This window comes from Macaca mulatta, chromosome 5, assembly GCF_049350105.2.
Source record: "Macaca mulatta isolate MMU2019108-1 chromosome 5, T2T-MMU8v2.0, whole genome shotgun sequence".
Classification (NCBI taxonomy): Eukaryota; Metazoa; Chordata; class Mammalia; order Primates; family Cercopithecidae; genus Macaca; species Macaca mulatta.
Window position 1 is genome coordinate 78836650 of NC_133410.1, and position 13568 is coordinate 78850217.

A 13568-nucleotide genomic window follows, 5' to 3' on the forward strand; every position below is an offset into this window, starting at 1 on the left:
AAGGTATACATGGGAAGATGTCTAACAAGTGTGTCATAACCAAAATGTAAGCATGACAGTTAAAACATAAGATGAATGGGAAAAGTACCAGACACAAATGTTTGTGTTGAAGAAATCTTATAAGATGTGTAGTTTGTTTTTTTTCCCCCCCAGAGAAAGAAAAGTTCAAGATCTATTCAATCTCTAAGACTAGAGATTTCCTCTTATCAAAAGCTAAATAAAACAAGACGAAAAAAATTAAAGTTTATTTTAAAAACTGTCGGCTGGGCATGGTGGCTCATGCCTGTAATCCCAGCACTTTAAGAGGCCGAGGTAGGTGGATCACCTGAGGTCAGGAGTTCGAGACCAGCCTGGCCAAAATGGTGAAACCCTGCCTCTACTAAAAACACAAAAATTAGCCAGGCATGGTAGTGGGTGCCTGTACTCCCAGCTACTAGGGAGGCTGAGGCAGGAGAATCACTTGAACCCGGGAGGTGGCGGTTTGCAGTGAGCAGAGATTGTGTCATTGCACTCCAGCCTGGGTGACAAGAGCAAAACTCAATCTCGAAAACAAACAAAAAAACTGTCAAGTTCATATTTACTGCTACCCATGCTCAAGAATCATAGAGAAGTAGTCAAGTTCTATATATACCTGAGGCATTCACTCATTTATTAGGTGCCTATCCCATCCCAAACCCTGTGCTAAGAACCTTTACAAATATCTGTAAGGCCAGGTGCAGTGGCTCATGCCTGTAATCCTAGCACTTTGGGAAGCAGAGGTGGGCGGATCACCTGAGGTCAGGAGTTCAAGACCAGCCTGGCCAACATGGTGAAACCCCATTTCTACTAAAAATACAAACATTAGCCGAGCACGGTGGCAGGTGCCTGTAATCCCAGCTACTCAGGAGGCTGAGGCAAGAGAATCGCTTGAACTCGGGAGGCGGAGGTTACAGTGAGTCAAGATTGCGCCATTGAACTCCAGCCTGGGCAACAGGGCGAGACATTTTCTTAAAAAAAAAAAAAATCTCTAATTTTTAGGGCAATCATCTTAAAAGAGGGGGCATTATTCCCATTTTAGGGACAATAATAATTCCTGTTTTACAGATGATAATTATGGCTAACACATATTGAGCCTCTACTATGAGGCACCATTCCAAAAGTTTTACATGTAGCAACACATTGACCAGCACAGAGAGGTTAAGTAATTTGTCAGAAGTCACAGAGCTAATAAGTGGCAAAACTAGGATGGACAATGAAAGCTCAAAAAGGTTAAGCAATTTGCTCTAAGGCCACCGAGCTGTCAGTCATGAAGCCATCAGACCAACACAAGGTAGGCAGGCCTGTGCTCCTCCCACTTGTCATCTGCCTGGTTCCAGGGGCATATTTGGATTCCTGCACTCACCATTGCCCAGTGAGAAATGCCTAAGGGATGGCAGGCCCTAGAGCCTAATGCAACCTGAAGAGCACAGGCCTCATCTGCAGGAGCCATGACCTATAATTCTTAAAGAGGAGACATAAATAGAGATCTTGATTTTAAAAAATCTCTAGATTGCTTAATACTGCCTCAATGTTTTCTGAAAAGCATCATGTAGGCCAAAGAAAACATGTCTCCGCGGGCTATCAGATTACAACTGCTCTTTACTTATTAAGAGTCTTAGGTCAAAAGATGAGCTACATGATCATGTCCAAAAAATGTCAGAAATCAGAGCTGCTGCGCCAAGCCGACTCAACTCAATTCCTCTCTATATACAACAAAGATTTACACTGGATTTGCCCTCCAGGCAAACTTTTACCTCCTCTAACTCACCCCCAGGCCTTCCTCATTCTGGACTTAACAGCTGTGGCAATATCTATTCAAGTTACCAAAACTGCACATGAAATCTGCATATTTGGATTCCTGCAAATGTCATTTAATCTCAACTTTTAAAAGTTACCACACATTAATGCAGCAAAAGAAAGCACTTCCCACATCCTAGCCTGCCAACTCTTAAACTAAATTCATTCTGAAGAAAATGCTGCCACAGCCTGGACCACTACTTTGAAGGGGTCCCCACACTGCAGTCTAGCTCTGAGAATTCCGCTAGAGACACCGAGGTTCATTTCCTTGTGTCCTTCTTTAATCAGCTGGAAGAGACTTGAGGAAATGAGTCAAAACCCTAAGGGTAACTTCGAAGGGCTGTCAACAACAGCAGCACAATTCATCACCACAACAACATCTGTACATAAATGTGCTCCAAGGGAAGCCTGCACAATACTTGGCACATTTCTGACGAGAATTTCTTTTGGGAGAAAAAATGGCTTTGGATGGTATATTGTCGTTATTTCTCACCATGCTGTCCAGGGTAAATAGCCAATGGCATCAGCCATTATTGGGGGTGTTCTCTTTTACACCTATGCACAAGACCATTTTTATGTTTTGGAGTGGGAGATGAATTTTTAACTGGCTTGCATCATCATTTTAGAAATAGCTTACCTTCATTTCTGAGGGACGCTAACTAGAATGAGACAGCTAACAACTAAGGCCAGCATACCACAGGGTCAAATGCCTACAACCCTTCCTCCAAGCTAAAATTTAATTAATCCTCCCTCCACAAATACTCCCCTTTCATAAGACACCCAATTCTAAATATTTTTCACCAAAATTGGGAAGGCAGTGACATTGGCCATTCTGCATTCCCAGAACTTCCAACAATCCCTGGCACATAGTAAAAACTCATTAAATATTTTTGAATGAGTCTTACTACAGATCCCGGTGAATCATGTGAATGGTTATAGAGCTGGGCACATAGAGCCAATCTCATCAGGCTTCACCACTGATGACTTGGCGCTTATCCTTAGCCAGTTTCTCCAGCTGTAAAATGTTAGGGGTAATAATACTACTACTTCCTAGGCTCATTGAGACTAGCGGAAATAGCAGGTAAAGCCCCAAGCAACAGGCCTGGCACACAGTTTCCAACTGAAGAGCAACAACTATGTATAACACACATGTCATACAAAATTTAAGGCCCATTAGAAAGCATGTTATAAATGCACAGCATACATGATTTAGAGAGTCATGAGGAAAAAATATGGGGATGAGTGGGGGAAAAAACAGAATAGGGATAAATGAATTATCTGGGATATTTATTTGGGATATTTCCAGCAGGATAATAATTTAGACTGCCTTGCGTCCAGCTGCTGAGAATGACTCCAGCCTCACACCTGCAGGAATGAAGCGGGGAAGGTATGATTCACCATTCCTTGCAGCTTCATCCTGTTAGGCACAGGAGCTGTAATAATGGGGTGGTGGTGGGGGAGGAGAAGAATGACGGTTAGGACAAAGTGGGCACCTCCTAGCCCTCAAAGGGCAATACAGAGAAATATATGGGAATTGAGGGGTGGGAAGCATAAGCCACAGCTCCTTGCTGCAGCCAGGGGCAGACGGTCAGATGCACCCATACTCCATGAGGTCCCCGTGAGCAGGAGAGGCAGAGGAATTTCAAGGAGGCAGACAGGGACCAGGGGAATAGTTGAAAAGAGTGCTGAGTCTACACTCAGAACATTGGAAAATTCTGGACCCAAAGGATCCTTCATGATGCAGATGCCTCCTTGTACTCTGGAGGACACTGGGTTCCCCAGAATTTAAGCAACCTGCCTTAAGCAACCTGCCCAAGGGCACGCAGCCAAGAAATGGCAGAGAAAAGGAGAACCCAGGGGACAGATCAAGGCTTTGTCGTTACACCACACTGCCCCCCCAGGAGACAGACTTAAAATTCCCTTTGCCAAAAATCTATTGGGAAGAAGAAAACCATTGATTCTTTTAATTTTGTAAAAGGGAGATATTCGATGTGGTCTTTCTAGTCTCCTACTGGGGTCTAGTTCACATACCTTAACTGATATTAAAAAGGTCAAGGCACAAAAACATAAAGACCAGATGTGTTGTTTTAAGCTAGGTGATCAAATCCTCCAGGGAATCTGAACACTCCCTCGTGACCCCTGCTGACCCCTCCTGCTGCACAGGGGTCCAGATGCAAGGCCTCTCTGCCCCCACAGGAAAGCCCTCACAATAGTTACAAGACCAGGACGCGGGAGACTGCGCCTGGAGACTTTATAGAGAAACTGACCAGTAGTAGACAGTCTCACAACCGTTCATTGCGCCGCTTCCTTTCAAGCGCTTGATTCCAGCTAAGACTCACTTTCTATCCTTACACCATCAAGGTAACCTTAAAGGTTTGTTTTAAAAATGACCTGGGAGAGAGCAGTGCTTCAGGAGTGAGCTGGGCGACCTGCACTCGCGCGCACCAGCGACACCTGGAAAAAAGGGAACGAGAGGCAGAAATCTGACCGAGGGGCTCCAGCAGCCGGCAAATCCTTCACCTAAGACCCAAGTTCCCGCGCGGATATATCTGGTTTTTTGTTATAGCTTTAAGAACTGAGTAGGATTTGCAGAAAGTTCCACTCCATCTCCCACCCCACCCCCAGGCAGCCCTGAAGTATAGATGTCCCCTCCCCGGGGACAGGGAGGCGGGCGGTCACTAATCTCAAAAATTTCCGAAGAAAACAGGACCTGCGAATACAGGTCGCAGATACCGGGACTACGGGCTTCCAGAGCCCGCCAGGCAGGCCGGGCACACTGGCCGGCGGCTAGGCAGCCGGGATCAGGGCACGCATAGTCCCAGCACGCTGTCCCTTGCCTTCCCGGAGCAGGCGGCAAACGCAGCCTCCAGCCGCCCCGGGGCGCGTGGCAGGAATGAAACGGCGCCGCGGCCGAAAGGGACGAGCACAGGATATACGAAAGCAAAAAGTCTGCAACCTAGCGGCTGCTTTCCACACGCCCTGCCCAAGTTGTCCCCGTACCCACCACCTCCAGGCTCGCGGGAGTCCGGCCCCACAGCCACACGCCGCGCACTCCCAGAGCAAAACCCTAACCCGGAGGCGGGGAAATCCGCAGGCTTCGATTCGTCTCCACGGGTGGCGCCGTGAGCAGAGGCGGCAGCGGGTCGGTCCCCAGCTCTGGGCACAAAGAGCGCCTGCGGTTGGAAGGCAGCAGCCGCAGAGGAGAGAAAGGGCTCTCTAACTTTGCCCTCCGCGCGGCGGAGAACCTGCAGGCAGGTCCTCCTGGGCACCGGTCACACACACGCAACTTTTAACAAAAGGAAGCTGCGGCCGCGCCTCGCACAGCGAGAGAAGGCGCTCGGTGGGAACCCCTGAGCCCCTCGCCTCCGCCCCCCGCGCAACCTCGGCACAAAAGCCACCCCAAACTCGCACGCAGCCTGCAACCTCGCTCACGCCTAACCTCCCCTCGCTGTCCCCATTCCCGAAGAACCCCGGCTTCGCGTCCCCACCACTAGCAGCTGGGGTCTCCTCGCGCAGGTGAGCGAGGCAAGGCGCAGGAGAGTCCGAGGGACACCTGGAGTCTCCCCCGGAGACTGGAACGCACAGGCACTGAGGGCCCGCAGTCCTCTCTCCGGATGCACTCCGGCGTGTACCACCCTCCCGGGCACAGGCTTCGCCGAGGAGTCGCACGGTCGGGGTGCCAGCCGCGGTGACCCACCTGTCCGGACGTGGAGCAGGAAGAGCAGAACGCAGAGAAAATCCCAGGCGCCGCGAGCGCCTCTCATCGCGGTGGCTGCGCTGGGATCCGAGCTCTGGTCCACGTTCCAGCTCTCGCCCAAGTGCAGCGAGCGCGGCAAAGCCGAGCCCCCAGAGCCGTGAGCGCCGAGCAGCAGCCCCTCCTCCCAGCGCCCTCCCTCTGCGCGCCGGCCACGCCCCTCCTCGCCTCCCCTCCCTTGCGCCCGCCCGGGTCTCGCTCCTTCCCGGCGGCGTCTGGCCCCTGCTCTTTCGACGTGTTAATGCCGGGGGGCTGTGCCCGCGGGGAGGAGGAGGGCGCGCGCGCGCCCTAGCTCCCAGCTCTTGACCCCGGAGCCCCTTTCTCTCTCCACCTCTCCACCCCTGGGATGTGGTCGGCCCGCCCGAGGCCGTTCCCGGACCAAAGAGGTGCTGCCCGCTCGCTTTGTGAAGCTGGGCACCACGCGCACGTTAGGGCACGGGCCCGCCACCTGCCAGGTGCTCCCCAGACAATAAAGGACGGCTGCCCGTCCCTCGAGCACGTTCGGGCGGGAGGAGGCTGGACGCCGCTGCTGGTGGAGGTGACACGGGGATGGGGAGGGGAGCGTTAGGAAATTGAGCCCCGACATTACCCTCCAGGCCTGTTAGGAGCGCGTGGCACCGCGGTAAAGGCTGAGCCCGGCTTAGCTAATTGTTTCTGCTCAGTTTCTCCACCTGCTTCGTAACCTGTAAGAATACAGTGGGTTCCTATTGGTCGGCGTGGCCTCCGCCCAAGAAGCCCCTGCCGGGACTTGTGTGGAGATTGGGGCGGTGAAGTGGGGAGGGGCGCGTTGCAAAGTTTGCTCTGGGAGCCCAGGTTTTCATACACATTTCCCCCTCTCCCCCCAACGCTGCCAACCCCAGTAATGATTTATCTGCCTCTGTATCAGACGACAGTTTTAGGGCTAGGGATCCCTGTGTTCCTCTTAACTGCCCTTGCCGGTCCCAGGAGCAGAATAAAAGTACAATGATTCTCTTAAGCCAGATTTCACTGCCCGGAAAGTGCTTTATCCACAGTCTCATGGTGGATCCTTGAACGGAAAGCAACACGGTATCTGTATAGGGGTTAATAGTTCTTCCCCACACCGACTCTTCTTTTCATGCTCACCATAACAGCTTTGTGAGGAGGGTAGAGCAGGTATGTTTATTATTGTAGTGAGGGAAGACCCAGGGCTTGAACCCTTATTTGAAGACCTACTCCAAGAAAGATGAGCTTTCCCTATGGATTCTGATAAACTAAAAAGACATCCCTCCTGAGAGCTTAAGAATGGAAAATAAGTGGCAGATGCCCATGAGAAAAAGGGATAGAACAGATACACCTAGACTCTTCTCTGAAGTATCATCCAAAATTTATAGTTGCCCAGCTGCCCCACTCCATTTAATGTTGAAAGCTCTCCTGTTGTTTAATAGTGTGAGGACCCAGGTTGACGTAAGAAAAATGATTTTTAAAGTTAATCACTTAAAAATTATCAGTACTAGAGGATGATCAAATGATCAATGTGTATAATTGCCTCTCTTTAAATTTAAGTATTTATTCACTCAGCAAGCATTTATTTAGTGTCTGCTGTGGAGCAACGAGGAGCTAGGTACCAGGAGTACTATTATTAATAGACAGATAAGCAGATGTGGCCCCTGCCCTCACAGTCCTTATAATCAAGTATGGGGACCTACATCCCAGTCTCCCAGCAAAAGGTTCGAGTCATGTGGCTGTAGGAGAACTGAAATACAAAAGGTCTCTGTGCTCTGGGCCATCAGATCTCATGTTTTTCTTAGGATGACAGATAAAAGATACCACTCAAAGCAATCATAAGTTTCTGGGATCTTGATTTATTTCTAAAATCCATTTTGAATTGAGAAAAAATCACTATGAGTTAAAATATCAACATTATGCCTGAGAGAGAAAATTTACAATTTTCTTCTTCAATCAGCTGATATTGGAGAGGATAACATCTTCAAAAGAGTGGGTGAAAAGAGACCATATTGCAATTTAATTCTAGGCAAGAAACTTCTATCAGGAAAAAAAAAAAAAAACAAAAAGAAAACCTCAATAGGGAGTTATAAAATGTTGGACTGTCATTCCAGTTTTTCATTCAGCAAATATCTTTTGAGCATCTAGGTAGGCATAAGACCTACATAAATGAGTAAGACAAAGTCTCTGCCTAGGGGAATTCACAGTCCAGCAGGGAAAATAGGTACTCAAATAAGAAACTATAATATCTGCTAACAGAATTTGTGTTCAGCCGGTACACACCAATTTGGCCTTATTGGTTGACACAATATTGAAATCCTTGTGTACTGAGTACAAAAAAAAAAAAAAAACCATCCCCTAAAACATCTCCCAACCCAACCTTGAGGCACACTACGTCTCCTTAGATCCAGGAATTAAAATTTTAATGCTGGCCACAACAGAGAGCCTCCAGTACTTGTACCTTTAGGGTTGTTAGCTGTTTTTAGTAATAACCTCTGCCTGTTACATAAAGAAAGGAAGCATATATATGAGGCACTATGAGTGGACATATGTGCTGTAATATATAAGGAACTATATTATAGATCAGCAGTGTCCAATGGAACATGGGCAATGATGGAAATGTATATCTCAGGTAGGATGTATGGATTAATTCTATACTGTATTTTGTGATAGTCCTGGGCATGTTCAGGGATTGTGCTTTATGTATTTCATTGTTTTCATAATTCTTTTAGCAAGGACTCTCGATTGCAACTTATAGAAGCAGCGTAAATTAACTTAAGCAAGCAAACAAAGAAGCCTAAAATGTATTGGCTCTTATAACCAGAAAGTCCAGGGATGATAGTGTTTCAGACTTTCCTAGATCCAAGGACTCAAAGTTTTCAGGACTTGAAGGGTGAGTGTGTGTGGATGCATGTGTGCACAAGTGCACGTACACTTTCCTCCTTTATCCTCAACAATACTTTCCTGTGTTGTTTTGCCATCCTTGTATACACTCAGGGCGGCTCTAGGCTTACAGCTCACTAGTACCAACGGAAGTAGAGCTTTCCTGCCCCCATAAACATCTCCTATAAAAGTTTACGGGAGAAACCGAGTCTCACTGACCTGGCTTAAGTCATGTGCCCATTGGGAAGGAGCCAGAGGGATAGAGTATGCTGATTGGCCATGTCTGAGTCATGTGCCCACCCCCGAAGCCAGGGTCAGGGGTCCACTTCACACCAGTGGCCTGAGATGGGGAGGGGTGCATCCCCAAAGAAAAACTGATGCACCATCAACAGAAGAAAGAGGAATAATACCACCCAAATACAACTAACACAGCTAAAATCTCGAACTTGAAAATATTTTATTATATTTCTGGCAGTATAAGTAAAGATACTTATTGTAGAAAATTTGGAAAATATCAAAAATTATAAAAAACAAAGAAAGCACTCAAGATACAATCACTGAAGAGTTTAATATGTTCCTTTCTTTTCTCTCTATTTATTTGTGAGGTTTTTTTCCCTTTACATAATTTAAGATCTTAGTATATTTTCAGTTTTCTATCCAGCTTTTTCACAAATAACATGAGCATTATTACAGATCATTAAAAATCCTTTGGAAACATACTGTTTAATGGCAGTATAATGTTCAGTTGTATGGATGTACCATAATTCTGGGTGTTTAATCATTTCTCTTTTTTTTCCAATTTTTTTACTATCATAAATTACTTGATGATTAATGTCTTGGTGAATAAAACTTGCCTGCTCCTGATTAGTTATTAAGTATGCATTCCTACCCAGGGTTGGAATTACTACACCAAGAGTATAATCCTTTTCAAGTTTGCTTTTTAATAGCTTTTCTTGGTTTTCAGCAATCATCTGAAAGTCTTTTGTCCATAAAGTTGAAGAAATGAATAGATTAATACAATCCCCCGTTTAGATTCTATACTAACAATAGCCACTTCGCAGTTTGTGAGTCTGAAAGGAGATAATGTATGGTCTTCATTCCAGCTTTCATTCAGTATTAATTGAATGAACATCTCTGTGTCAGATGTAGTATATTAGGTGCCAGGGATACCAAGTTAGACAAGACACAGATGCTGCCCTCATGGGATTTCCAGCAAATGAGGGGAGAGATTAATAAAGGGGCAAAAATTACATGGCATGAAGTACTCTAACAGAGCTATGCACAGTAATGTTTGCACACAGAGGAGCACCTGTCCGGTGAGCTCATGTGGCCTCCCAGAGAGGTGGCCATTAGACTCTGAAGGATCAGGAGTAGGGGAAAGGGAAAGGAGAGAAGAATGTTCCAGCAGTGGAAAGGACAAACTCACAGGGCTAGAGGCCGGAAACAGCGTGAGGAATAGGAAGAACAAGGAGTGCTGCCCAGTCAAGGAAACGGGGCTTGGAGGGGAGTGGGGAGAGTCGAGGCCACAGACACAGACAAGAACTGTAAATACTCAGAAATGAGAACCTCATCCTCTGAGCTATGGGGAGTCACTAAAGGACTTTAAGCTATGGCCTGTTGTGATAAGATTTACGTTTTTGGAAAGACAGTGAAGAAACTCAGTGAAGGGTGACTTGAAAGGGGGCAAAACTTAAGGCAGGAAGAAAATGGTAAGGAGCCTAATGCAGTGATCCACGGGAGAAACGGGGAACTGAATTAAGTCCACAGAGGTGAGAATAGTGAAAGGGGATGAATAAGAAAGTTAAGAAGACTCAATAGGCCTGTGTGACCAAAAGTATTGTGGAGCTACATGTGCTCCCATCCAGCAAGACATGGAGGTAGTTGGTAGCGGACAGTCAAGGATTTGGAGTTGAGCCTGTTGGTTTTGAGATGCTCATGGACCTTTTTTTTTTTTTTTTTTTTTTGAGATGGAGTCTCGCTCTATCACCAAGGCTGGAGTGCAGTGGCACAATCACGGCTCACTGCAAGCTCTGCCTCCCGGATTCACACCATTCCCCTGCCTCAGCCTCCCGAGTAGCTGGGACTATAGGCGCCCACCACCATGCCCGGTTAATTTTGTGTTTGTATTTTTAGTAGAGATGGGGTTTCACCGTGTTAGCCAGGATGGTCTCAGTCTCCTGAGCCCGGCCTCCCAAAGTGCTGGGATTACAGGCATGAGCCACTGTGCCCAGCTGACTTTTTCAGAGACAAAATCTCCTTCTGTTGTCCAGGCTGGAGTACAGTGGTGCCCTCATAGCTCCCTGTAGCCTCAAACTCCTGGGCTCAAGCCATCCTCCTGCCTCAGCCTCCTGAGTAGCTGGGAGTACAGATACATGCCATCACACTCGGCTAATTTTTCTAAAGAGATGAGGTCTCACTGTGTTGCCCAGGCTGACCTCAAACTCCTGAGCTAAAGTGATCCTCCCACCTCAGCCTCCCAAAGTGCTGGGATTACAGACATGAGCCACTGCATCAGGCCAGACTTCTTAACACTAGATCCGCAAGCCTGGGGCTCAGCACTGGACCAGGCTGCAGAGAGGAGACTGCAGCCTCAGATTTGCACGAGGTCACTCTGGATAAAATGTACATTACAAAGAAAGCAGAGGAAAGATGTCCTCTCCTTGGGAAATACCCATAAGGGACAGACAAAGAGTACCCCATAAAGGGGCCAGGCATGGTGGCTCACACCTGTAATCCCAGCATTTTGGGAAGCCAAGGCAGCAGATCATTTGACATCAGGACTTTGAGACCAGCCTGGCCAACATGGCAGAAACCTGTCTTTACTAAAAATACGAAAGTTAGCTGGGCGTGGTGGCAGGCCTCTGTAGTCCCAGCTACTCAGGAAGCTGAGGCAGGAGAACTACTGGAGTCTGGGAGGCAGAGGTTGCAATGAGCCAAGATCGCACCCCTGCACTTCAGCCTGGGCGACAAAGCAAGACTTTGTCTCAAAAAAACAAAGAATACTCCTTTAAGGATCCCAATAAGCAGGGGTCAGAAAGGCAAAAAACGGCTGTGGCAAAAGGAGATTTTCAGGAAAGCTGGAGTGTTCAACTGTATCATATCTCTTAGGGAGGTCAAATAAGATAAGGGCAGAAAAGCATCAGTGGGAATTTGTCATCGTAATAAGAACTGACAAGGTCTACCAAAGTTCTAAATTCTTTTATGTACACTGACTCATTTAATTTTCCCAAGAACTCCACCAGGTAGATACTCTTGTTCTCCCCATTTTGCAAATGAGGAAACTGAGGCACAAGGAAGTTAAGTAACTTGCACAAAATTGGAATCCTATGCCAGGATTGGAACCCTTGACATAGCCCCTGTGCTTAATTACTGTAATATCTCACGTCCCTAAACCTACAAGTCTTTGGTAACTTTAAACACATATTGTCACACCTACATACCCATCTACACACATACACAGTGTGTGGGGCCAGAATTCAGAATGTAAGGGGTTGAGCAATATGTTAGAAGTGAAGAGTTAGGCCCAGGGATTTATTCCTTGGAAAGTTTTCAAGTTTGGTGGTATGAGGAAAGAGGGGAAGAGGAAAGAGGTTAAGGGAAGATTGGGGAGCCCTGCGCGTTTGTAGGCTCTACTGAAAGCACCAGAGAAAAGAGATCTTGGGCTGGCACAGTGGCTCTTTCCCAGAAGCCCAGCACTTTGAGAGGCTGAAGTGGGAGGATGGCTTGAGCCTGAAAGTTGAGACCAGCCTGGGTAACATGGCGAAATCCCGTCTCTACAAAAAAATCCAAAAATTGGCTGAGTTTGGTGGCGTGTGCTGATAGTCTCAGCTACTCAGGAGGCTGAGGTAGGAGAATTGATTGAGCCTGGGGCAACAGAGTGACACCCTGTCTCAAAAAAAAGAAAAAGAAAAAGGAAAAAAAAAAAAAAAAACGAATCTCGAAGATCTAGGTAAGGGGGGAGGAGATTTGAAAAGGGAAATGGAAACACAATCTAAAGCCAAGATAGAAGAATGAACATTAGACACCAGAAGGAACAAGGCCAGTGAGAAATGGGAGAAGTGTGTAGGGTGAATTTAAAAATCCTAGAGTCCCATTTTATATATATATATATATATATATATGAGTATTTAAATATGATACTAATAGGTAACTTTTTCATAATTATCAACAATCATTCCTGAGAGCTTCCTACAACAGAGGCACTGCACAGAAATACATACATACATACATACATACATACATACATACATACATATGTAAAGTAATAGGGCATCTTATCTAAATCCGTGTTGCTTCCCAGATTTAGGAGTATTTCTAAACTTTAGAGTTCCATAAATCTCCTTAGCACATGGTTCAGACATCTTTTAAGTCATATATCTTTTTTTGGCTTATATAACAATTATTTGTAATCTCGTCACAGCATCTTTACTAAATAATAAATTATTTGAGGAAATTGTACTATAAGTCAACCGTGAGTCTCAAACAAAGGGCTTGCCCAAAACACAGCCAGACAAGCCAGGCACCCAATAGGCACTGTGTTTATAAAACCATAATTACTGACAAATTATGCATCTGGAGGCTTTTCCCTGTGGTTTTTACTTCATCAGGATTTGTTTTGGCCCCAGGAAATCCAATATATTATTATTATTGTCATAAATTTGTATAATCCAAATCTATGTTAATCTCGTAGTGAACACCATGACTCTTTTTACTTTTTATTATTTTCCTTCTGATCTGATAAAGAAGTTACATTACATTGCTGCAGGAGAAAAACTTGATTTTCTTCTTTTTATTCTTTTTTTCTAGTTTTTTTGTTGTTGTTGTTGTTTTCTTTTTCTTTTTTTTTTTTTTTTTTTTGAGACGGAGTTTGGCTCTTGTTGCCCATGCTGGAGTGCAATGGCATAATCTCGGCTCACCGCAACCTCCACCTCCCAGGTTCAAGTGATTCTCCTGTCTCAGCCTCCAGCCTCCTGAGTAGCTGGAATTACAGGCATGTGCCACCACGCCCAGCTAATTGTATTTTTAGTAGAGACGGGGTTTCTGCATGTTCATTAGGCTGGTCTCAAACTCCTGACCTCAGGTGATCCACCTGCCTCGGCCTCCCAAAGTGCTAGGATTACAGGTGTGAGCCACCTCACCCAGCCCTTCTTTT

The 13568-nt window shown here is 46.2% G+C and overlaps 1 protein-coding gene across 8 annotated transcripts in view; it reads right to left on the reverse strand.

Annotated features, from left to right (window-relative positions):
* Positions 1 to 5665, reverse strand: part of KIT (KIT proto-oncogene, receptor tyrosine kinase) — an 89452-nt gene extending 83787 nt beyond the window's left edge. For 7 of the 8 annotated variants that reach the window (XM_028847982.2, XM_015138653.3, XM_078001514.1 and 4 more), the window contains exon 1: positions 5513 to 5637. In XM_028847982.2, coding sequence (XP_028703815.2) covers positions 5513 to 5579 — 67 coding nt within the window. In that variant the 5' untranslated portion in view covers positions 5580 to 5637. 8 annotated transcript variants of the gene reach the window in all.
* Between the last annotated feature and the right edge of the window lie 7903 nt (positions 5666 to 13568).